This window comes from Tetrahymena thermophila (genome assembly GCF_000189635.1).
Source record: "Tetrahymena thermophila SB210 genomic scaffold scf_8254072, whole genome shotgun sequence".
Taxonomy (NCBI): domain Eukaryota; phylum Ciliophora; class Oligohymenophorea; order Hymenostomatida; family Tetrahymenidae; genus Tetrahymena; species Tetrahymena thermophila.
The window spans coordinates 1-24924 of record NW_002476040.1 but is presented as its reverse complement, the minus strand read 5'-3'; the positions used below and the strand labels follow the sequence as shown (position 1 = coordinate 24924).

At 23.6% G+C, this 24924-nt stretch overlaps 7 protein-coding genes across 7 annotated transcripts; 4 read left to right on the top strand and 3 right to left on the bottom strand. All coding sequences in view use genetic code 6, as the record gives it.

The window, feature by feature from the left end:
• Positions 1 to 2517: 2517 nt before the first annotated feature.
• TTHERM_01345810 (serine/threonine protein phosphatase 2A) lies at positions 2518 to 4393 on the top strand (the record flags this gene model as incomplete). The annotated part of the gene is made up of 7 exons (XM_001029699.3): positions 2518 to 2628; positions 2685 to 2810; positions 3253 to 3510; positions 3699 to 3837; positions 3905 to 4020; positions 4104 to 4222; positions 4321 to 4393. 7 exons carry the CDS (start codon positions 2518 to 2520, stop codon positions 4391 to 4393), a joined length of 942 nt encoding a protein of 313 aa, XP_001029699.1.
• A 940-nt stretch (positions 4394 to 5333) lies between these two features.
• On the bottom strand, positions 5334 to 7851 carry TTHERM_01345800 (casein kinase II alpha subunit). The gene is made up of 8 exons (XM_001029698.3): positions 7621 to 7851; positions 6930 to 7161; positions 6701 to 6793; positions 6413 to 6559; positions 6072 to 6173; positions 5858 to 6006; positions 5697 to 5799; positions 5334 to 5633 (listed from the first exon to the last, which is right to left on the bottom strand). Exons 1-8 carry the CDS (start codon positions 7830 to 7832, stop codon positions 5520 to 5522), a joined length of 1152 nt encoding a protein of 383 aa, XP_001029698.3. The 5' UTR covers positions 7833 to 7851; the 3' UTR covers positions 5334 to 5519.
• Positions 7852 to 8424: 573 nt separating this feature from the next.
• TTHERM_01345780 (Serine/Threonine kinase domain protein) lies at positions 8425 to 13927 on the top strand (the record flags this gene model as incomplete). The annotated part of the gene is made up of 12 exons (XM_001029696.2): positions 8425 to 8537; positions 8684 to 8813; positions 8938 to 9075; positions 9296 to 9757; positions 9842 to 10222; positions 10301 to 10612; positions 10673 to 10801; positions 10859 to 10961; positions 11015 to 11550; positions 11612 to 12676; positions 13101 to 13232; positions 13289 to 13927. 12 exons carry the CDS (start codon positions 8425 to 8427, stop codon positions 13925 to 13927), a joined length of 4140 nt encoding a protein of 1379 aa, XP_001029696.2.
• A 1218-nt stretch (positions 13928 to 15145) lies between these two features.
• TTHERM_01345770 (hypothetical protein) lies at positions 15146 to 17561 on the bottom strand (the record flags this gene model as incomplete). The annotated part of the gene is made up of 7 exons (XM_001029695.2): positions 15146 to 15220; positions 15283 to 15758; positions 15866 to 16190; positions 16369 to 16516; positions 16586 to 16761; positions 16821 to 17000; positions 17094 to 17561. The coding sequence occupies 7 exons, from the start codon at positions 17559 to 17561 to the stop codon at positions 15146 to 15148; spliced, it is 1848 nt and encodes a 615-aa protein (XP_001029695.2).
• Positions 17562 to 18311: 750 nt separating this feature from the next.
• TTHERM_001345763 (hypothetical protein) lies at positions 18312 to 18620 on the bottom strand (the record flags this gene model as incomplete). Its single annotated transcript, XM_012800585.1, has 1 exon — positions 18312 to 18620. One exon carries the CDS (start codon positions 18618 to 18620, stop codon positions 18312 to 18314), a length of 309 nt encoding a protein of 102 aa, XP_012656039.1.
• Positions 18621 to 18988: 368 nt separating this feature from the next.
• On the top strand, positions 18989 to 19774 carry TTHERM_01345760 (ADP-ribosylation factor(Arf)/Arf-like (ARL) small GTPase family protein; the record flags this gene model as incomplete). Its single annotated transcript, XM_001029694.3, has 5 exons — positions 18989 to 18991; positions 19042 to 19371; positions 19450 to 19527; positions 19584 to 19662; positions 19728 to 19774. The coding sequence occupies 5 exons, from the start codon at positions 18989 to 18991 to the stop codon at positions 19772 to 19774; spliced, it is 537 nt and encodes a 178-aa protein (XP_001029694.1).
• A 531-nt stretch (positions 19775 to 20305) lies between these two features.
• Positions 20306 to 23935, top strand: TTHERM_01345750 (hypothetical protein; the record flags this gene model as incomplete). Its single annotated transcript, XM_001029693.3, has 11 exons — positions 20306 to 20472; positions 20539 to 20647; positions 20763 to 20993; positions 21079 to 21453; positions 21511 to 21629; positions 22152 to 22309; positions 22368 to 22489; positions 22547 to 22747; positions 22832 to 23246; positions 23295 to 23616; positions 23674 to 23935. The coding sequence occupies 11 exons, from the start codon at positions 20306 to 20308 to the stop codon at positions 23933 to 23935; spliced, it is 2481 nt and encodes an 826-aa protein (XP_001029693.3).
• Positions 23936 to 24924: the final 989 nt, after the last annotated feature.

Sequence of the window (24924 nt, the reverse complement as noted above, 5' to 3'; positions counted from 1 at the left end):
AAACTCTATAAAGGCCTTGAAAATAATTTTAAAAATTTGAAAAAGACTCAATCAGTTTGTTGGCAAATTAATTTCAACTTTAATTTTTAATTTTAAAAGAGATTATTTCTATTTTTGTTGATTTATTTTATCAATTTCATTTAAGTATTTAATTTATAATAATATATTTTATATTTATTTTATGATAAAAATTTTTTGTATTTAGAACTTTTTTAATTTAGATAAAATTAAAAAACAATCAATTCAATTAGAAAAAGTATCTGATAAAAAAATTATTTATTTCAAAATATAATTAATTATTAACTTTAAATAATTTATCAAACTTAGTATTTTATTAGCTGTTTTTAATATAGTATTTTTGAAATAAGAAATTATTGTTCAAATCTAAAAATCGGTATTTAAATTTTTGTTATTTTGTAAATTATAAAAACCTTTTAATAGATTCTAAAAAAATGTTTTTTCGAACAATACAAATTACACTTTTTTATACTTAAAATATTATTCTTTTAAACTAATTTGGCAATTTCTCTTTATAATATTATCACTTGTTTATTGTTGGCAGATTTTTTAATATGAAATTCTTCTAATTTAAACTAAAAAATATAGTTGTTTCTAATTTTCTAAAACAAAATGGTTGTGTTTTTTTTGTAATTTATTTTTAATTTTGCATCAAAAAATGTTTTTTTTTAATGCTAATATTAATTTTATAAATTTTGATTCAGAATTAGTTGGTTAAAGATTTATAATTTTCTTAGAAAAATCAAAACTATCAGAATATTAAGAACTCTATCTAATCCTTCTTTAATTAAAATCTTCATTTTATAAATACCCGTACTTATTTTTCTTAGATAAATTGATACTATTGTTCAGGTAATTCAGAAAATTAAAAATTTTTACTCAATCTAAAATAAAAATGAAAATTTTATTTAATTCAATTTCTATTTTAAATAAATGTAATTTATTTAAAATAATATTTACATAAAATGACAGAAGATAGTTTTTTATATTTACTTAATTTTCAAAAGAATTTTATCAAGATTTAAGATTGATAACAAAAAATATTGAATCTTAAAATTCTATTTATAATTTTTTAATTTTATTTAAGCATAAAAATATTTGGAATTAAAGAATAGTCATTTATTTTTATTATTTTTATGAATATTTAAAATTTTTTTTTTTATTTTTTAAATTTTCAATCAATTTATAGAACAGAACTTTTTATTTAAAACTTTAAATGAAAAAATTGAAATGCAATTGATGTAATTAAAGACATTCATTTATTTTAAATTCTTAAAGGTTTATTTAATTATTTAAAACTATTAAATAAATGTTAAAATGATATTTTTTTGCATTTAACTTTTAAGATAAAATTGCAAAATAAAATTTCACTTAAATTTAAAATTAGATTATTTATTTTTTTTGCTAATTAGTAATTGTGTTACTTTTTTTAATAAATTTTAATTATTAATAAGAATATTTAAATAAAATAAAATATAGGTTCTACTTTTTTAAATCATTAAAGTGAGAAATTCTAAAAATATAATTCTGATTGTACTTGAAAATGTAGAAGATAAATAGATTACAAAAGCAAATAATTTTTAAAAAACTAAATGCATTCATTATTTAAATTTTACTTTAATTAATAAATAAAAACTTTATTTTGATTGATTTTTAATTACTTGAATATAATAAAATAACAGAATTTATTATTAAGGTTAGCTAATAGTTTAAATTTTCTATTTAATCACTTTAAAATTGTATTTTTTCATAATAAAATTATAAATTGCTAATGAATCTAAAGTTAGTTCATCTATTTAATTTCTGATATTTAAAACTTAGCATACTTTTTTTAATCAACAGTAAAATTTCCTATTTAAAAAGAGTATTAAAATATATTTTTGAGTCTTAAAGAGGAGTTATTTGAGCACCCAAATAATTATTTGAAGATGAAGGGTAAACAAACAAACAAACAAACAAACTAAAAAATAAATTGATTGATTGGTTGCGAATAAAATTAAAGAGAAAGGCAATTTGCATGAAAAATTATTTGTTTTAAAGAAATAAATAAAAAATAATATCACAACCAACATTTGTTTTTTTGAGAGTAAATGAATAAGAGAGATTTAGAAAGGAATATTAGCTAATTAGTTAGTTAATTGGTAAAGAGGAAATTTTGGGTTATTGAAAAAAAGCGAACAATAAATGAATACCAAATCAAGAAATTAAAGCCTAAATGTTATTCTTCTAATTAAATGCAATCATATGTTTTGTTTGATAAAATATACATACATGCATAGCTATATAAGTATATGTATTTATATATATTCATGTTGAATTGCGTACTTATTGGCTTTTCTATGTTTCTTTGAAGAAATAATTGTATGAAAAGAGTTAAGAATATAGTTAAAATACAATATTATTAATAAATTAATTAAATAAATAAATAAATTAAAAAAGAAAGAAAGAAAAGAAATATAATTAAAAAAGTAGTAAGTAAGTAAAAAGAGTTTATTTAATATGCCTCCCAAACTAACTAGTAGCGATCTTGGTAATTTTGATAAGTACATTGAGCAGCTTTGGTAATGCAAGCCATTAGCTGAAAACGATGTAAAAATATTGTGTGATAAGGTAATTATTTTAAAGATGCTAGTCTGTATATTTAGATATTTAATCGATTTATATAGGTCAAAGAAATTTTAGCTGAAGAAAATAATGTAACTACAGTAAAAGCACCTGTGACCGTTTGCGGTGATATCCATGGCTAATTCCATGATTTGATTGAACTGTTCAGAATAGGCGGTAAACCTCCTGTAAGATTTTTGTTTTGGTTCTATTTAAAGTTGAGGAATAAAAGCCATAAAATTTTATTTAAATAAGGCCTTCTCTAAAAGTACGTTTTTTTTGATAGTCAGTCTTCACTTTCTTTATATTAAAGAGAAAGAAAAAAGAAATTAAAGATTAGTTGCTTTTTTAAATATATTTAGAAGTGAAATAAAAATTTTAGAAAGTCCAATAATAAATTAATAAATTATATTAATTACTTGCTTCGCAAACCAAATAATTATTAAACTAATTATTTGTTTGTTTGTTCATTAATTCATCAAACTATTTAGAGATTTATTTTTACTTTTTATTTAAATTCACTAAACTAAAAAATAAATGACTGACTGACAGAATAACTTTTTTTAGTACTTAATTCCTTAAAACAATTTATTCCATTCGTTAGTTAATTTTTATTTGTTTATATTTTAGGATACTAACTATCTTTTCATGGGTGATTATGTAGATAGAGGTTCAAATTCAGTAGAAACAGTATCCTTAATATTCTCATTAAAAGTACGCTTTAAAGATCGTGTAACTATTTTGAGAGGTAATCACGAAAACAGAGAAATCAATAAGATTTATGGTTTTTATGATGAATGCTACAAAAAGTACGGCAACGAAAATGTTTGGAAATACTTTACTGACGTTTTCCTCTATCTCCCTCTTACTGCCTTAATTGAATCTCAGGTACTTATTTGCTTAATTACATATTTTAATCTAATCATTCAATCATTAGTTAATTTGTTTATGCAATCACATCAAAAATGTTTTAAGTAAATCCTATTTAAGATGGATTTTCAAGAATGATATTATGATTTGAAAATAACTAACAAATTTTAAGTAAAAAAATTAATATTGAAATTTTAAAAATTTAGCTTTTCTGTTTACATGGTGGTTTGTCTCCAGCTATTGAAAATCTTGACCAAATTCGTTCTCTTAATCGTTTCTAAGAACTCCCTCACGAAGGTCCTATGTGTGACCTTTTATGGTCAGATCCTGATGATTAAAGAACTGGTAATTCAAAATTAACTTACTTTTATTATAAAACTTATGTTAAAACTAATTTGATAAATTCATATAGGTTGGGGTCTTTCTCCTAGAGGTGCAGGATGGACTTGGGGTCATGATATCACTGAAAAATTCATTCACTAAAATAAATTAAAGCTCATTGCCAGAGCTCACTAACTTGTTATGGATGTAATAAAATTGATAATTAATTTATAGGAACAAGCAAGATTTGAAAGAAATAAATGTATAATTAATATTATATAAATAAATAGGGATATCAGCATGTTCATAATAAAAAGTGTGTAACTATTTTCTCAGCACCAAATTATTGTTATAGATGTGGTAATTAGGCTTCAATTATGGAAGTTGACGATGGTCTTAAGCTAAACTAGTAAATAAAATTCTAAAATTAAATTAAACAGAATTTCTAAAAGTTTTTCAATCCAAATAATAATTAATTAATCCTTTTCTATTTACTTAAAAAATTAGTATGTAATTCGAACCTGCTCCTAGAACAAACGAACCTCATGCTTCTCGTAGAGTTCCTGACTATTTCCTTTGAGAATGCAGAGGATGTGGTGTAAAGTGGACAGGAGGAAAAACGAAAAGATGCTAAATCTCAAACAAAATAAATCTTAGAATAATAAAATAGTAGACAAACAATTACGAATAAAATAATAATAAATTTTCTATTTCATCAAGATATCAACTAACCAATCAATCATTCAATCAACAAACCAACCAACCATTCAATAAAAATATAAAATAATCAATTTATAAATTATTCATTTTAAGACTTAGCAACAAACAAAAACAATTCTCCCCAATAAATTCAATTCATCATTCATATATAGCTAACTACTTATTCTCTTCTATATATATAAATTGCTTTTTTTACTCTACTTAATACTCCTTAGTAGTTAAATAAATAAATAAACCTTTTGTTCTTTATATTGATTTTTGTTTGCAAAAATAAGACAATCATGATGATAATAAAGTCTCTAATATTTTATTGATTTACTTATTAATTTATTGTTTATTTATTTATTCATTCATTCATTCTTTATTTTATTCACGATATGATATTAATCTTGAAAAGAAAAGTAAATCAATTTAAACGAATTCAAATTTTATTTTTTAATAAAAAAGTATTATTTAATTATTTATTTATTTATTTTTTAGTTTTTGTTTGTGTTTTTTATTCTAGACAAATAAATAATTAAAAAAAGTAAACAAAATTTTTGTAAATTAATTCAAATAAATTAATGTATGCTTGCTTGCATACACATCTCTTGAAATTAACAAATAAAATTCCTTTTTTATAGGAAAATAAATAAATAAATTTTTATTTGTAAGTTTTAAATTAATTTGCCTTTATTTTTAACAATCATGCATGAATGCCCATATTTTTATTGTATTAATATAAGAGTTCAATATCGATTGATTGGCAGAAAAAAATATTTTATTTATTAGAAAAAGTTTGTTTGATGAAATAATTTATGTTTTATGAAAGAGGAACGGAATTTGACGAAAATGCAATTATTATATTCTCTTTGAAATACTTTTAGAAAACATATACAAAAGAGCAATGATTGATTGATTTATTGATTGATAGATAGATATATCATTATATTATGTAAATTATAGTAAGGTAAAAAAATATGAGCTTTATTTAGATAACTAGATGATCACTATTGATTTTATTATTGTTTTAATAGATTAATAAGACCAGTAGGAGTGAGAGTACGAACTTAATCAAAATAAGGGTGTTCCATAGCATCCTTAGGTGTAATTCTTAAAGCCTGTTTATTTAAAAGTATATTTATTAATAAAAATTATGCTATCTTATAATTAATCTAAGTTACATTATCATAGATTAACATCTTAGAAAGAAGATCAATAGCTTATTCATGGCAAAGATGTTTATTTTCTTCTGTAATGAATTTGACCCAAGGCTTCTTAGCGTAACTAATTTATTTTTATATTTATTTTTAAATAAATTCATTTAATTCAAAATAATTCTTACCTTCCAAGAATCTTATGATAACTAACATCTAATGTTAAATCGTATTTTCTAAGATATTTATGTAAGTCTTCTGTACCTAAAACTTTAGCAATTTTTATTAATTAGTCTTAGTTGTCTGCACCTTAGAAGAAAGGCTCTTTCTTGAAAATCTTAATAATTTATGTTTATGTTTATTGCTATTGTAAAATTAATTGATTTTAAAATAATTTATTACCATAGATGCAAACATAGTTCCTGTACTCCAAATATCGAGTGAATAATCATAGTAATTTTGATCAACAAGCAATTCAGGACCCTTGAAATAACGAGAAGCAACCTTTTTAACAAAGTTAATTTAATTAATAAAGTTATTATATAATTGATAGTTTTAATTTTGGTAACTCAGTTAATTAACAAATTAATTTATCATGTTAGAGTAAACATTTTATATTCAAGCTGATTTGATTTTCAGAAATTTTAGCAATGAAGTGAATTTCTAAAAATGTATTTTTAAATTTAATCGATTAGCATAAATAAATAAATGAGTCAATTATAAAAAAATAGCTAATTAATTACTCTAACATTATAATCTGTTCCAGGGTGATAGAATTCAGCTAGACCCCAATCAATTAATTTGAGAATTTTATTTTTGGGATCTACAATTATATTCTATGGCTTAACATCTCTATGCATAATACCTTTGCTATGACAATAATCTAATGCCTATTTATTTATTTTATTGCAGTTTAATAAAAATTATTTTTAAAATGAATGAAATTAATAATTAATTAATAATAAATAAACTGGGTTGAAAGAAAGAAGTAAGTAAGTAAGTGAATAAAATAGAATATTAATTTAATTTACTTTCAAAATTTCGAACATATAGAATTTAATTTCTAAGTCTGTCAAGTTTGGGAACTAGCTTCTAAAGTCGACATTTTCAATTTATTCAAAGATCTATTTATTGTTAGTTAGTTAGATAGTTATTTTATTTAATATATTTCGTTTAGCTTTTGAAATATGGATTAATTGAGCCAAAATAAATAGATAGGAAATAAGATCATGAATTAATTAATATATAAAGTAGCTATACAAGTGAAGGAGTTTTTGAGGCAGGGTCACGAACTACGTCTAACAATTCAACAATATTTGGACCTCCCTTCAAAATCTATAAAATCTTGATTTCTCTTTTAATTTTGCGCTTTTTAACTGGCTTGAGGACCTTAATAACTACTCTTTTCTTTGTTACAACGCTAATTCCATCAAAGACTTCAGAGTATTTACCTCTTCCTAATTTGCGGATTACTTCATAATCGTCTTGATTTCTATATAATTTTTGAAAATATTTATTACATTCAGCTAAATATATTGTTCATTAATTCATATTTAATGAGTCTTTTCTTGAATAGCTTTCTTTAACTATCAAATTTAATTGCTTATTTTTTTAATTGCTTAATAAAAACATTTTTTTTTCTTTCCTTTTCAAGTATTTCTTTTCCTAAGAAACAAATAATTTAAAAATTTTAAATTAAACTGTCGCCAGGAGAGTCAGCAAAGCAGAAAATATGTTTGTTTATTAATTAAAAGCTGCTTATTGGGCTTATCGTTAACTCTTTTAACATTTTATATTACTTCTAAATCACTTATATTCTTCCTTTTTTAAATCTTGTTTTTAGTAGACAACTTTTGACTTTTTTGAGTTTGCAATTATCGAGGATAATTTTGAAATTAAATAGATTTTGCAGGAAAAAATGCTTAAATGTCTTGCGATTAAAATAGTTTACCCCCATTCGTTTTCATAGTCTTCGTAATTTGAATAATCCTTTGGCATGAATTCATTCACATTAGCATAATACTTTGGAAGTACACTTTTTTACTACTAGTTCATTGTAGTTGTTGCTTGACAGAAATTATATTGTATTCTATTATTTTTATATATTTATTGGAAGCTGCTTTTTCCACTTATAAATATATTTTTTATTAAATTTTTTAACATTTTCTAAGTAAAAACTGCTTCTAATTTTACTTATTTATAAAAATATTTATATATTTGAGGCTCATAAATGAAATTAAGTAAACAATAAATACACCATTTATCAATCTTTTTGAATTCAAATAAATCAAACTTATATATCATTTTGCTAAATTCTACAAAACCTACCATTTTATGTCCTTTACTTCTTATGCTAACACTTCTTCACAACAAAATTTTAATTTCTCTTTTTAATCTCATCTAAAGAAAATTTCTTCATTAATATTTTGAAAATACAAAATCGAATCAAATGACAAACAATCTATATATCTATGAAAATATGTTGGTTTATTTGTATGTATTTATGTATGTATATCTAGGTGTTTTAATGTTAGATTGTTAGATATATATATATATATCACTTTTATTTAAAAGAATCTAATTAATTTAATTATTTATTCTGACTTTATTATCTTTTTTGAGAGTTAATTTGAAAACTTAAGATTATAAAATTTAAGAAATTTGATTGATTAATAAGTCAGAAACTGCTTGCTTGTTTCGTGATAAAAGGATTATAAATTTTCAAAGTTAATAGTAAAAATAAGGAATAGCAAAAATGGAGAATTATCATATTCTTCATTAGATTGGTGAAGGTTCTTTTGGTAAAGTTTTTAAGGGTAGAAGAAAAAATACAGGATAAATTTTGGCATTGAAATTCATTTCAAAAAGGTATTTCAACTTCATTCTTTATTTGAATTTAAGCAAGCAGATAGATTTATAGATATATAAATAGATTAAATCATCAAGCAAATCACATTTACATAATTTATCTATTAAGCATTTCTCTAAAATTATTTTTGTATCCTTAAAAATAGAAATAAATCTGAAAAAGACTTAGCTAATTTAAGGTAGGAAATTGAAATTTTAAGACGACTCAAGCACGAAAACATTATTCTTCTTTTAGATGCATTTGAGACTCCTCATGAGTTTTGTGTTGTTACAGAAGTAATACTTTTGATTAGATAGATAATAACAATATAAAAAACTACTCAAGCAGCTTATGAATCAAAAAACAAGAAGCAATTTCTACAAACAGATATTAAAGCCATTCATTTTAATTTATTAATAGTTTGCTTAGGGTGAATTGTTTGAAATATTAGAAGATGATAGAAGTCTACCTGAATCTGAAGTTAGAAAAATAGCTTAGTAATTAATCTTAGCATTAGACTACTTGCATTCAAATAGAATTATTCATAGAGACATGAAGGTAAATATTAGATAACATTCAAATCTTATTGAAAATACTTAGAAAATGTTTCAAATTTGAAAATTGATAGATATGATATTACTAACAATCTATCAATCAATCAATGAAATCTTAACAATCACAGAAATAATACAAAACCAAATTAAATAATTTATAATTAAATTCAAAAACTAAACTTTAATTAATTACTATTTCTTTATTAACTTATTATTATTAATAGCCTTAAAATATCTTAATTTCTGCAAATGGCGTTGTAAAATTATGCGATTTCGGTTTTGCTCGTGCTTTGTCTTCAAATACTTAAGTACTCACATCTATTAAAGGTACTCCACTCTATATGGCTCCAGAGCTTGTTAAAGAATAACCTTACAATCACACTGTTGATTTATGGTCTCTAGGTGTTATTTTATATGAACTGTTTGTAGGACAGCCTCCTTTTTATACAAACTCTATTTACAAACTGATCGATTTAATTATTAAAGACCCTGTTAAGTATCCTGATAATATGTCGTAAGAATTTAAAGATTTCTTAATGGGACTGCTTAATAAAAACCCCAGTGAAAGAGCTGATTGGCCAAACCTTCTCAATCATCCTTTTATCCAAGAAACTGAACCTGAAAAAGCTGAGAGAAGAAAGAGACTAGAAAAATACTAGCAATGGGCAGGCTTGTAAGAGGTTAATGTAAAAAATATTTTTTAATATAATGAATAGAAATTATAAATTAATAAATTATTTAATTATTGAAAATATTTAATTTAAATAAAGGGATCTGATGAAAAAGAAAATGCAGTTCCAAGTGTTTAATCAATTCCAAATCAACAAGCACCTTTAACTCCAGGATTAAATGGATAAAAAAGAAAAGGTTCTTCTACACCAACAGCTTAATAGTAAAACAATACAAACATTTTAGCTTTTGATGGAGTAGGAGAAAAAAATAAAGTAGATAACAGAGATGTTTCGCCTAGAAAAGTTGTTTGCACTGATGAAATTTGGAGCAAGTATGAATAATAAGCAAAAGATGATAATGGAATTGCAGAACTTAGAAAAGATACAGGATTTTTAGACAAACTCTTGTAATTATTAAAAATTAATGTAAATGATGTTTTAAGAAAAGAAAAAAAATCTTCCGTATTAATCGGCTTAAAGGTAATTAATTAACAATTTAAATACGTATTACAAATTCAAATTTCAAATAAATTTAATTATTAACAAATAAACGAATAGGTATTGTGTTAAGTAATAATCAGAGGTAGATCTGATGATGACAATAAAATAGATATTACTAAAAACGCTCTTCTTCCTGGTTTGCTAATTAATCTATTAAAGAATATATTGAAAATAGATTAAAGCAAGACTCTCATCGATTTGATATGTGAATTGATAAAGACTATATGTCTGTTAGCTAAATCTACTTTTGATAAGAATGTTGGTATTGAAAATACTTACATCTAGGTCTTTTTGCCTTAAATACCTTAATTAATAAAGTTGGGATCTTCTAACAATGATATTCCCCACTAATCTCTGCTTATTAACATTGTAATTCTAACAAAATTGAGTCATTCTATTTATAAATTTTTATTTTTTTATTCATTTTAGGTAAAGACTATTGGTATCTTTGGAAATTAAGCAAGCGCTAACCCTATCAGAAATTACAATTTTTACAAAGAATTAATTGAAATTAAATTTATTCCAGACAGTATCGCATTACTCAAAAGCATGGAAAATGTAATTAATTTACTTATTTCCTTACATAAATTATTAAATATATTTTTTTATAAATAGGCATAAAGTTTACACAACTTCATTATTTAAGTCTTAGCTGTTCTTGTTCATCCAGTTTATGGTGACATTTTTACTTTCCCATGGAAAAGAGGCCTGAGTGGTGGTAATAAAAAAATAAATAATTTATAATATAGAATTTTATTTATAATTAAAAAGCTGTTTCTGAATTTTGTGAATGCTTGTATATTTTTGAATGCTTGAAAACTTAAGTTTACACTTGTTTGTAAGAAGTTGATTGGCTAAGCTTATTTGTGCGCTTGTACAATTCAGAAGAAGATAACTCAAAATTAACAAAAATATCGATTTTAAGAATTGTTATGCAAGGTGTCAGAACAATAAGAGAGTTAATAGATAAGATTTTGACAAATAGACTTATGCTGACTACTCTGTAATAAAATATGTATAGCGATGAGCCATTTATTAATGGAACAGCTATGCAGATTATGATTCATATAATGAAGCATCTTTCGAGCAAAAAAGACACTTAAATTGATCTATAAATCAATGTTTAGTTTATTCTTGATAACTTAGAGAAGAATGTTTGGAATCACCCTATTGTTGCAATAATCTCTATTAATTTGTTAGCTGAAATACTCTAAAATGACTCAGCACTTTCTGTTGCAATTATTTAAAAATTCTAAAATGTTAATTCTTACAAATTACTCACAGAACTCTTAAATCCTACAAAGAAAGTAATTCTATTATAATTTTAATTGTTTAATTAATTTATAAATATTTCTAAATAATTTCAAGGTAAATAAAATTGAAGAAATCAGAAATATAGAAGGTTCTGGATTCGGTTGCCCAGTTTATGGATTCAATGATGGTATAATTAACTTCTTACAGAGATTATTATTTAGATATCATAGAGAGCATAGAAAACTAAGTGAGCTATTTGCTTTGTTTGAATAAAGTGGTATTGATAATAGCATCCTTAATATACTCACTACTCTCAATTCTAAGAGTGACATTTCTCCAAAAGGTTTTGTGTCTTTCCTTATACTTATTCATGACACAATAATCTCTGACTTCGTTTAATTTTCTAATAAAATTTTCCAAGAAAAAGTGTTATTAATTTTATGTGAATTGCTTAAAGAGTCTTAACTTAAAGCTCTAAATGAGTGGCCAAGCAGCTATGGAGGTGGTATGATGTGCGTTCACTTAATAACTGCATAATTACTTAGAATATTTAATCTTCCTTTCACTCATCCATCCCAAGAAAATGATTTAGAAAGAATAACAAGAGAGCTTAATAACTCCGAGATTATTTTAAGCACTCTTAAAACTATTTAATATCTATAAAAAGATCACATCGGTATTGCTATTTAATTGCTCTCTCGTCTTATTCTTAATACAGAAGATGACAAATAATTTGCAGCATAGTTTGTAAGCAATAACGGACTTTACATCATTAAGAAGTATAATTTGTTGCATCATGAAAATCCTCATCCTTTGATAGTTGATACACTCAATATTTTGAGCTAGCTCGCTCGTATATCTAAAAATTATTATGATAATATCCACGTAATTGACATCTACCAAGAATTAAAGAAGCTTATTGTCCATAAAGAAGGTTCAGTAAGAGCCAAAGTATGTAATTTCATAGGTAACATTTGCCGTCATTCAAGTTATTTCTATGAAATGCTACTAAAAAATGATTTAATTTCTGCTTGTATTGAATGCTGCAAAGACTCAGACAAAGCTACAAGAAAGTTTGCATGTTTTGCAGTTGGTAATGCTGGTTTTCATAATGCTGCACTTTATGAACATCTCAGGCCTGTTGTGCCTTTACTTGTAGATCTTCTAAAAGATCCAGAAGTAATTTGCTTTTTTAATTAAAAGATAGTCAACATTTTTTATTTTTTATTAATTTAATTTAATCTAAAAAGCAAGCAAGTTTTATTTAAATTAAAATTAAAAATTTTGCTTATTTTTTTGATTAAAAATTCTTCTCCTATTTTTTTTAAATTTTGAAATTTAATCAAGAAATAGAATTAATTTTATTTATCTCACTCTAAGATAATAAGATAAGAAATAATCACTGAAATTATTTCATTCAAAGTTTGTTATTTCATTCAAAAAAAATCTATCAAAAATTGAAAAAAACTTTAAATAAATAAGGATAAAAAAAAATAATAAAATAATTTAATGAAAAATTTGTGTTTAATTTATGCAAAGATAAATTAATTTGAATAAAAATTAAATAAATATTTGAAACTTAATTTATTTTTTAATTTAATAGGAAAAGACAAGAGCTAATGCAGCAGGAGCCTTAGGTAACTTTGTAAGAAATTCAGATACTCTTACTTAAGATTTAATCAAGCATAGAGCACTCCATGCCATGCTTGACGTTGTCTTGAATGATATGGGTCCAGTAAAAAAAAAATAAATTTAGATTTTTGAAAATTAATTTTTAATTTATAATTAAAGAGTTTATCACCCAAAAGAATAGCATTATTCTCTATTGGAAATTTGTGTGTTTATCCAGAGTGCAGAAAGGTTTACATGGAAATGAATATTCAAGCAATTATAAAACAAATTTAAGATGGTAATAATTAAGACCCTCAAATATAAAAATATGCAGCTAGAATCCAGCAAAAGCTTAGTAAATTGATAGTTGATATTTAAATTGAAAAAATAAAATTTATTTTAAAAAACAGATTAGGACATGCAATAATGAAAATAGAATCTCTGTAATAAAAAAATTTTTTATTAAATAACCAACTGTAAAATATAAATGACTCAAAATAATTAATAAAAATTATATATAAATAATTAAAAATATTTTTGTTTTTCTTTAATTGTGTTTGTTTTAAAGACATTTCATAAAGACTATTTGTACAAAATTTACCTATCTATCTATCTATCTATCTATCTATCTATCTATCTATCCTTCCATTTCAAAAAACTTTAAAAATAGTCAATTAAAAAATAAAGTTTTTTGTTTTAAAAAAATAAATTCAAAATATGTTTTTGGTTTTAAAAAAGTTAATTTAAATTAAAATAAATAGCAAATTTAAGATAATTATAATTAAGACCCTTTAATATTAAAATATGCAACTAAATTGAAGTAAAAAATTAGTAAAATTACGATTAAATTATAATAAATTAAATTTATTTTAAAAAATAGATTAGAACATCAAAAATAGAAAATAAAAAAAAAAATTAATTTATTAATTAACTATAAATTGAAAATGAATGGCATCATTATTCAAAATTTATTTTTAATTTATTTATCTTTGTTTTAAAAATATATGAAAATATATCCTTTTTATAATTATTGATTCTTATCAATGTATCATCTATCTGGTTTTGCTTAAACTTTATGGAATTTAATTATTAAAAGTCCTGCATGTTTTATATAAATGACTTTTTAAAAATAATTAAAAATATTATTTCTTTATTTATTTTCGTTTTATAGACATATCATAAATACTTTTTTTACAAATTTTACTTTCCTACATATCTAACTATATTTCTCTTTAAAATAAATTATTAAATAAGGTAATCAATAGATATTCAAACAAAATTTTTTGTTTTGAGAAATTAATCTAATAATTTTTTGTTTTAAAAAAAAAGCTAATTATTACGTTTTAAAAACTATTTAATTAGTTTTTAATCTTTTTTCAAATTTTATGAAAGTAAATTTTTTAAATAACATGAATAATTTCAACTTAAATTGAAACCATTTTTGAAGATATTTTAAATAAGATTTATTCACAAATTAATTTAAGAATTATGATTTGATTGAGATTATTGCAAGAATTTTAAAAGTAGTTAATTCTTTTACATATCTGGAAAATAAATATAAAAGAAATGAATCAATCTGATGAATAAAAAAATATCTTTTATTTGAAATTAATTAGGAGATAAATCGTAAATATATCCTTAAATTTTTTTATTTTATGTGAGGTGATAAGCTATATTTTATGGATTTTCTACTCCTAAAATAAGGAGATTTTTGTTTGGTAAAGAAATTGTTTTTTTGCCATGCTATAATAAATAAGGATTTCCTTTATAATATTTGTAAAAATATTAACAAATTGGATTATATTATACAAAACTCTATCAGTTTTTGATGATTTTTTATGGATAAAATTTTATACATAAAGTAATATAAATTGTTAATAAATTATTTCGAAGAAATGGATTGATTCCAATTTTGTTTGATTTGATTTGATTAGATTGGAAGCAATCCATTATATTTCTTCACCATTAACCAAATATTTCTTCTATTTAAATAATTATAAATTGATGTTAAAGAAGTTGATTATGCCTTCAATTGCTTCAATTTTCAATAGTAGGGAAAGCAGTTTCATCGAACTCAATCTTGTTTTGCTTTTTTTGTTTCTTATCTTGCTTCTGTTAATTTAGAAGAAAAATAAACTTAGGATATGTTTTTTTAATTAAATAAAATAATTTACGTCTTCAGCATTCTTTTCTTCAGTGGCATCTCCGTTTTCTTTGTTGGGGAGTTCGATGTAGTATTGCTTCTTTTCTTGGAGTAAGGAAATAGTCTTATCGATTTCAGACTTGAAAGTGGGAGCAGCAACAGCTAACTTTTCGAATTATTCCATGATTTCGTAGTTGTGGTGGAAGGCATCAGCAAGGATGTTCTTTTCTTGAGTCTTTTCTTATTGCTTTTGAGCTTATTCTTTGGGTTTTTGGTTCTTTTTGTTGTGACCACCGAAAATGGCTTAGGATTAGTCAGCCTTATCCTTCTTGCTAACAAGGACGGTCAACTTTTCCTTTTAGAGGAGCTTATTTAAATCTTCGATCTTAAGTTCGGACTTAGTTTCAGTAGTAGTGGTGGTGGTTTCAGTTTAATCGACATAATCCTTCTTATTATCACCCTTACCAGAGAGCTTTTCTAAGTAGTTGATCAAATGATCAGCAATTTCTATTTAATAAAGGAAAAAAATGTTATTAAATTAAGGTTTGAATGGATGGATGGATAAATTTTATTAAAAAATGATTCAATTGACTATATAAATAAACGTATCTTACCAACATAAACAAGGTATCTGCTCTTCTTCTTTTATTCTTCAAGAGCCTTTTCTTCTTCTTCACGCTTCAATCTTTCTTCTTCACGTCTTTTTCTTTCTTCGTCTCTCTTTCTTTAAGCTTCCTTCTTTCTAAGGTAATCTTATTGCTTTTTAACGTATTCAACATATCTGATAAGTTCCTATTGTTCTTGGTAGGCCTTTCTATCAGCATCATATTTTTAGTAAGCTTCGTGCTTTTGCTTTTTCAATTAATCAACTAAATCGCTGCATTCCTTCTTGGCAAGTTCGATTTCGGGGTTTTCACCACTTTGAGTTGTTTCTCTAAGCTAATTTGTTGATATAAAAATAAAGATATGACTTATGTTAATTAAAAGATTGGGTTTTTATATATGTATTTATTTGTTTATTAAAGTTTTCCAAATATTTCTTATCAAATTATATGTAAACGTGGGTAGGATTTATTTTTATTTTGTAATGAGTTGAAGCTTTAAATTAAAAAATTACCTTCTTGATTTCTTCTAATTGTTTCTTAACTTCATTGATTTCTTCTTAGACTTCCTTCAATGCCTTGTAAGCAGCACCTTGTTTACCCTTGTAAGCCTTTTCTTCTTTTTATGCAGTTCTGAGTTCTTCTTCCAACTTAGAGAGAGGACTTTTGTTTTGATTTAAAATAAAAATATTTAACATAACTTTCTTGTTATTTAAATTAATTTCTCCTTACATAGAGAAAGGGAGAGATTGCTTCAAATCTTCGATTTCTTGGACGAGCTTCTTTTCTTATTGATTGTTTAACAATTCATTCTTGTGTCTGAAAGTTAACTCTTCGAGTCTTTCGTTAATTTCCTTTTCAGTCATGCACTTTTTCATTTTGTTTCTCAAATCTTAAGATCTTTTTTACTGTTTTTTAATAGATAAAAGGAGTTAACAAAATTGATAAAATCGATTAAAAATCTTACGATAGTCTTGGATAATTCTTACTTCTTTTCAAGTTCAGCAAGAGCAGCTTCGTGTTCAGCTTTTTTTGATTTTTATTTTTCGAAGAGTTCTTTTAATTTAGTGTGAAGAGGTTCAGATTAGCCATTGATATTGGTCTTGATGGTCTTGTCTCTGTTAACGATTTCATTAACTTTTTAGAACTTTTATAAAGATAAATAAATTATTAAATACATGCATCATTCATTTTTCCTAGAATAAGTATTAGGTTTAATTCATTTTATTTAAATTATTACTTTCTTGGTTTTGGCATCTTCAATCTTAGCATCGATTTAATCAATGATTTTGTTAAGAGTTTCTCTCTTAGGTTCTTCGAGCAATTCCTTTTGATGAGGGGGTTTAGGGATAACAGTTTCAAGAGTAATTGCCTTCTTGTCCCAATTGAATTTGCTTTCAGTAACCTTTTCATATCTAGGTCTGAATTACTTCTTTTCACCCTTATCATTCTTTTATTCTTCGTCAGAAGGAGGAAGCTCTCCGTTATCAAGAGCAGCCTTTTTAATGTAGGTACCTTCATTTCTTCTTGCGTTTTGATCTCTCTTCTTTAAGCCAGTCTTATTTTAACGGTCATCCTTTTCAACAGTAGCATTAGTACCCTTGTTGGTTCTGCCGTGAGTTCTCTTTTCGCCCTTGGTGTTTTCCTTCTTGACTTCTTCAGTAGGAATAATTTATTCGGGTTGTTGCTTCTTGGTATTTGTGCTCATTTTAATTTTTTTTTTTTAGTTTTTGATTAAGATACTTTTTAGTTTATTATTATAAATAATATTTACTTTAATTAAAAATCTTCAAACATATATCTCCAAATAAGTTGAGATAGAAAAAAACGCGTGGACCTAATCACTTAAAATAAACTAATGGTTTAAATAAAGCTTGAAATCAAAAATTGAAATAGAGATGATATGTTAAATAAATAAACATAGCTAAATATATAAAATATCTTACTGACGTGTTTATAAATTAAAAAAATTTATGATTATTCTAGTTGCAATATTTCATTAATTAATTAATTAATTATTTTTATTTTTCATTTATTATTTAATCTAATTTATAAATCTTAATTCAATCAACACATTTATCTTCAATTTATACATTTCTTTTTTTGCAATAAATCAAATATTTTTATTTGAATTAATTTTCATATCAAAGTCTTTTTTCCTCTAACAAAAGATAAAAAAATCAAATAAATTCTAAATTTCCTTTTTTTGATTTAAATTTTGATAGAAATTGAAATTAAAAATTATTTTTTAAATTTTCTCAGCTTTCATTAAATAAGAGAATTTTTTATTTTTAAAAATTTTCTAATTCTTAATTGAATTTTTCACAATTCTCTACAAAGGTTTAAAAAAATTCAAAATGAATTATGGTATTAATCTTATTAATAAATATTTTAACAATTATAAAAAATAAATATAATTTGGTATTTTTAGGTAATTTATTTTTTGTTATTTGGTTTATCAATTTATTTTTATATTTTTTTGCTTTTGTTTTAGCTTATTTATTATTATTTTTTATATTTTTACTTTTTTCTTTATTTAATTTGAATTTGTTTGGACTTTTTTATTTCTTTTTAGATTAATTTTTCTTTTTTTCATTGATTTATAAATAATTAATTTTTATTTAATTTATTTTTTAGTATCTTTCTTTTTTTATTTGATGTCTTCTAAGTTAACGAGCTAGATCACTATTTACTATTATAATTAATATATTTATTAATGGATATTTAAATAAAAGAGTTAGGTTTTTTTTGACATTTCCTCACGCATGTATTTTTAAAATTTAAGTTGCGAGCTTTAAGATAATTTTTGATTTTAAAAGTAAGAGTGAGCTGTGAAGGGAATTTTAAAAACTTTTGGGGCTAGCAGTGCATAAGAATTTTTAATAATTATTTGAAAAACTTAATTTGAAACTCACTCTTTTACTTTTTCTTTTTTTTAATTTTTTGTATTTAAAAAAAAAAAAATTTAATAATTATAAACTTTTTTGAATACTAAAAATTTGCTCTTCAACTCAACTATTTTGACAGAAAAAAACAAAAAAATTAAATAATTAAATAAAATAATAATTAAAAAACCAAGTTATCAAAAAGGAAAATTAGGAAAGATATAACAAAGAAACAAACTAACTAACATACATGGTAAGAAAGTACTTGAGCAAGAAAATAAATTAATTTATTTTTTATGATAGGGTTTAATTTCATTACTTAGAAATTTGAGATAAGGCTAAAAGGAAGTCAGATTATTAGTATTAGGTTTAGATAATGCTGGTAAGACTACCATATTAAAATCACTTTCAAACGAAGATATTTCCACTATTAAACCTACCCATGGTTTCAACATTAAAAATCTCTCCCACGATGGTTGCAAATTAAACGTTTGGGATGTTGGTGGTTAAAAGGCCCTTAGAGATTACTGGGAGAATTACTTTGAAGGTACTGACGCTCTCGTATATGTAATCGATTCTTCTGATACTAAGAGACTAAAAGAATCCGGACAAGAGTTAGAAAAGCTTCTCGAAGTAAGAATAATTAACATCAATTATTAGCAAGTTAAATTCGAATTGAAAAAAACAAATTCTCTCTTTTTAAAATTTTAGGAATAAAAATTAGCAGGTATCCCTCTTTTAATCTTCGCTAACAAATAGGACTTGGCTACTGCCTTAGCTCCTGATGAGGTTTAAAATTTATTTGTGAGAATTATCGATTAATTAACAAGTTTTATATTATTTAGATCAGTGGCACTTTGAAGTTAGATAATATTAAGGATAGATAGTGGTCAATTGTTGCATGTTCAGCTGTTCTTAAGGAAGGTATCTATTTTATATCTAATTTTAAAAATTTTCAGTATTCTCATTCAACTCTCTCATCAAATTAGGTATGGAAGAAGGCATGTAATGGTTAGTTTCTAATATTAAAAAATGAAAATCTTAAATATGTAGTTGTGTATATTTATGTCATAATTTATGGATCCTTTATTTTTAATTAAAATTTCCAACGTTTGTCCAAAATCAAATAAATCTAAGCAAGCAAGCAATTCATTAATCAATAAATCAAGCAATTAATTTTCAAACACTCACTTGTATTTATTTTAAATTAAAAAATCATTATTTAATTAAAAAAAAATGTGTGTGTAATTAATTCATAAAAATCAAATAAATATAAATAGATACATTCATTTTATATATCAATCAATCAATTATTCATTCATTCATTCAATCACTTAATGAAACTTCAAATTTTGCAGCTTTTTTTAGTTAAAAACTAATTAATTTATTAAGATATTTATTTGATTTTGAAACAATCGAATTTATAAATAAAAATCAATCAATTTATTAATTAATTAACTAATAATTGTTGCTTTAAAACAATATTTATTTGTTTTACTATATATTTACTGATTAATTAACAAATAACATAGATTCATTTAACAAACAAACAAATAAATCAATCAAAATGAACCCTTCACAAACTCAAAAAGGAAAAATTTAAATTTAGGTTTCGAGAGGTAGTATTGACCTTCTCGTTAGGACTATGTACGAAGACATAAATAATATAAAATTAAAGAATGAGCGTTTTTAAAAGAAGAAAAGAGCTGAGGATGAAAGAAGAAGAAGAGAAAGGTAAACGGTTTTTATTTGGAATACAGGCAATCGATAACTTAAATTAATTTGATAATATTTTAAAAGATATGCAGAAATTTAGTAAGAAGCAATTGCATCTGGCAAGAAAAATGCAGCTTTAGAAATGAAATGGGCTGAGCTCAAAGAATTAGATGAATGCGAAGAATTAAACAGAGTAATAAATAATTGATAATTGTTTACTAGGAATTTATCTATTAATAAATAAACTCCTAACTTCAACAAATGACGATTGATTAGCTAACTGATTGATTTGTTTAATTTAAAAATAGGAAATGCAAGATTAATAGCAAACATTTTAACAAATTATAGAAGGAAAAGAAAATCTTAGAAAAGAGTTCGAAGAAGAGCTTAAAAGAAAGGATGATGAATACGTAAAGATGTTAAAAGAATAATCAAATGACATAAAAGACATGATTAGTAAAATGAGAAGCTAATTCTATAAAATAAGAGATGCAAATATGCAAGAATTGGAAGATATAGAAAGACACTTTGAATAAGAAGTAAAATTTTATTGAAAAATAATTTATAAATTCTGTATTAAAAAGTCAACTATTTATTTATTTGTTTATTTTTCTATACAAATAGAGATCTAATTTGCTTAATGAATTCAAAGCTAAAATATAAGCTACTTTTAAAAAGCATCTTGATTTAGAAGAACAATACGTTAAAGAGCACGCCAAAACAGAAGAAGAATAAACTAAGAATATTGAAGACCTCCGTATCAAGGGAGCTAAGCATTATGCTGAACTTAAAATTACTATGGAAACCGAAATTTAAGATCTTGAAAAGTGTTTTGAAGACATGAAAGCTCTATATTAATTGATCACTGAAAAGTTAGATTATAGTTTAAAAGTTTTACAAGAAAAGTTTCATGAAAACAATTCTATGTGTGATGAATTAAAAAGAAAAGAAAACAACTTCAAAAATAGACTAAAATAACTCACCAAAGATTATAAGCAAGTAAAAATTATCAGATTACCTGCAAGCTATTTTTAAATTTACATTTTTTAAATAAAGTACGATAAGAAATTTAAACTTGAAAATAAGAACCTAACTTAAGAATATAAAAGAATCATAAGGCAATTTAAAGAACTTTAGAAGAAATTTAAACATTTTGAAAAGGCTGATCTAGATAAGTAATTTTTATTTCAAATATTTTACAAACTAAAAGTTTACATAAATTAAATTATCTAATTTTTAAAAATACCTCAAGATAATATTTTTTTACTTTCTTAAACTGCAAAATTACATTTTATTGATAAAAATGTAAATTATTTTATCTTTTTGCTATTTCAACAAATATAAATTATCAAAATATGAGAATAAAAACATATAAACTAGGATTTTTGGTATCACCCAAATCAATAAAAAAAGCTTAAATTAAAAAAACTTTCATAGAATATCAAAAAATTGTTTGCTTTTTTATAAGTTTAAATCAAAGAAAAGTGCTATTTAAACAATAGAATTAATTTATTAAAAAATAAATAAATAAACTTTTAAAGAGTAAATTTTTAATTAATAATAATAAAGAAAAGTTTAGATAAATAATTTATTAAAAACAAGAAAACTTATTCATAATGAATAAAATAAATACAAAAATATTGATTTCTTTAATTTAAAAATTAATTAATTAATGATTTGATTTTAAATTAATATAGGTATTCTGAAATTTAAAAAATGAATGAAGCTGAAGTTAAGGAATTAAAAGATAAAATAATAAAATGTAATATAACCATTCACATTCAATAGTTAGGTATGTAATGGATTCCACCTTAATCTGAAGAGGAAATTCTTGCTTAGTAAAAACTTTAATTAGGTAATTTTTATTTAACTAATAAATTATTTTGAATAACCTAAACAAATATTCTTTTTAGAGTAAGGAGGTAAAGCTGAAGAAGAGGAAGAAAGAGAATTTGAATTCTGCATAAGTGAAATTAAAATTGGAGAAATCTGCAATATTATTTTGGAAGAAGCAGATTTTCTTATTGATGACAAAGTAAATTTAAATATATCTTTAATTTTTTTATTAAATTTTACTTTTCTAATTTTAAAGCTCAGGGAAGAATTAGAAGGATCAGCTGAACCAGAATAAATATTTTAAAGATTAGATTGCATCAAAAAATGCTTATATATTGATTCAGAAGATGAAATGAATTTATTCTTCAGAGAATTAATCACAAAATGCAGAGTAAAGTCAGCAGAAGAAATAGAAGAGGAAGCAAGAAAATAACTTCTTTTGCTTGGTTTAATCAAAGTAAAAATAATAGCTTTTATTCAGATTTTATTTAAATTAATAAATATATCATTTTATTTATTTATTTATTTATTTATTTATTAGGAAGCTGAGGAAAATGAGAATCCAGAGGGTGAAGAGGTTTAATAATAAGAAGGGGCTTAACAAAAGAAAAAGGAAGAAGGAAATAAAAAAGATGATCCTAAAGGAAAAGAAGGTGCTAAAGATAGTAAAGAAAATGCTAATCCTTAAGGATAAAATAAATCTAATTAAGATGAAAGGAAGAAAAAGAAAGATGGATAAGATGATCATGCAGGTCAAGGATAAGGTTAATATGATTCTAATTAAGGAGGAATGGGAGAGAATCAAGAAGAAGGAGAGAATGCTGAAGGATAAGAAAATTTAGAAGGTGAAATCGAGAAAGAAATCGATTTAGAAAACACTCAAATTAATCTTAATGAAGTAGTTAAATTTTTGTAAAATTGGTAGGCTAATAAAGACAAAAGAAAAGAAAAATTAGGTATTAATTAAAATTATTTTATTTACAAGATTAATAAATTTTTAACAGAAAAGGAAAGTTCTAAAAAAGCAGTCAAATAGGAGACTGAAAGAGAAAAAAAGGAAAGAATTGCTAGAGAAGGTAAAAAATATTGGGAAAAGCTTACTCAAGTTTTACCTGAAAGAACATTTAGAATTTGGAATGTAAATTTCTTTAAATTTAGTTTTGAAAAATAAATTTTATTGAATTAAATAAACAAATTAAGGTTTTGGACAGATCTTTGTCCAAATATTATGAACTTCTTTTGGACAGACAAAAATTAATCGAAGAAACCAGTGAATTGCATAACCAAAATGAAGAATTAAAGAATCTTTTAAATCAATACATATAAGTAAATGATTTTATTTGAAGTTATTTTTATTTTACTTAATTTTTACTAATACTATAGATTGATCATGAACTTATTATCCGCCCTACAAGACTCATTAATATAGATTAAGGACAAAGATGATTTTATTTAAACTAAAATATCCACTAATTTATTTACTTTTCACAATTTTCAGATATTATTATAAATATTTATTGTAAATTAATCATTTTTATTCATTCGTTTGTGTCAGTCCTACTCTAAAAAAATTATTCTCCTGATAAAAAATATAAATTAAAAACTTTTTAATTTATCAAATTTTAAAAACTAATTTAGTTTTTGAAGATATAAAAATAAAATAATTCTCATTTTTAAAGTTTTAAAAGTTATTTTCTTTTGATAAACAATGCGTGCATCAAAAAAGAGTAAAATAATACATTTTTTTAGAAGTGAGTATTTAGAAAACTTTTAATTAAACTATTATGTTTGATTAGATATTTATTCTATTATTTGTGTAATAAAATTTATTGGTTTTTTACTCTATTATTACAATTAATAATTTATGAAAAAATTATTTTAAATAGTTTTAAAAAGTGTGTCTGTTTGTTTTTGATTCCATTTAAATTTAAATAATATATTAATTTTATTAAAAAGATAATAATTATAAGAAAAAAAGGATATTTATACAAAAATAAAAGATAAAAAAAATTCAAATTCAAATTAATTAATAATTATTATTTGTTTTAAAAATAATTAAATTTCTTTACTAACTTGATGTAATAAATAATATTTAATTTGCTTTTGACAAAAATAAAAATTTTTGATTTTAAAATGCTTATTTATATTAATTTAAGTAATATCAATTAATTATTTATCATCAAATTATTTTCACTTCCATATAATTTAAAGCTATTTTGACTAATAGTTTTTTTAGTTAAAAATATCTATCTATCAATCTACTTACTTTTTGAAGATTAAAATATCTTAAAATAATTATTAATTTTTAGTGGGGTTGGGGTTGGGGTTGGGGTTGGGGTTGGGGTTGGGGTTGGGGTTGGGGTTGGGGTTGGGGTTGGGGTTGGGGTTGGGGTTGGGGTTGGGGTTTGGGGTTGGGGTTGGGGTTGGGGTTGGGGTTGGGGTTGGGGTTGGGGTTGGGGTTGGGGTTGGGGTTGGGGTTGGGGTTGGGGTTGGGGTTGGGGTTGGGGTTGGGGTTGGGGTTGGGGTTGGGGTTGGGGTTGGGGTTGGGGTTGGGGTTGGGGTTGGGGTTGGGGTTGGGGTTGGGGTTGGGGTTGGGGTTGGGGTTGGGGTTGGGGTTGGGGTTGGGGTTGGGGT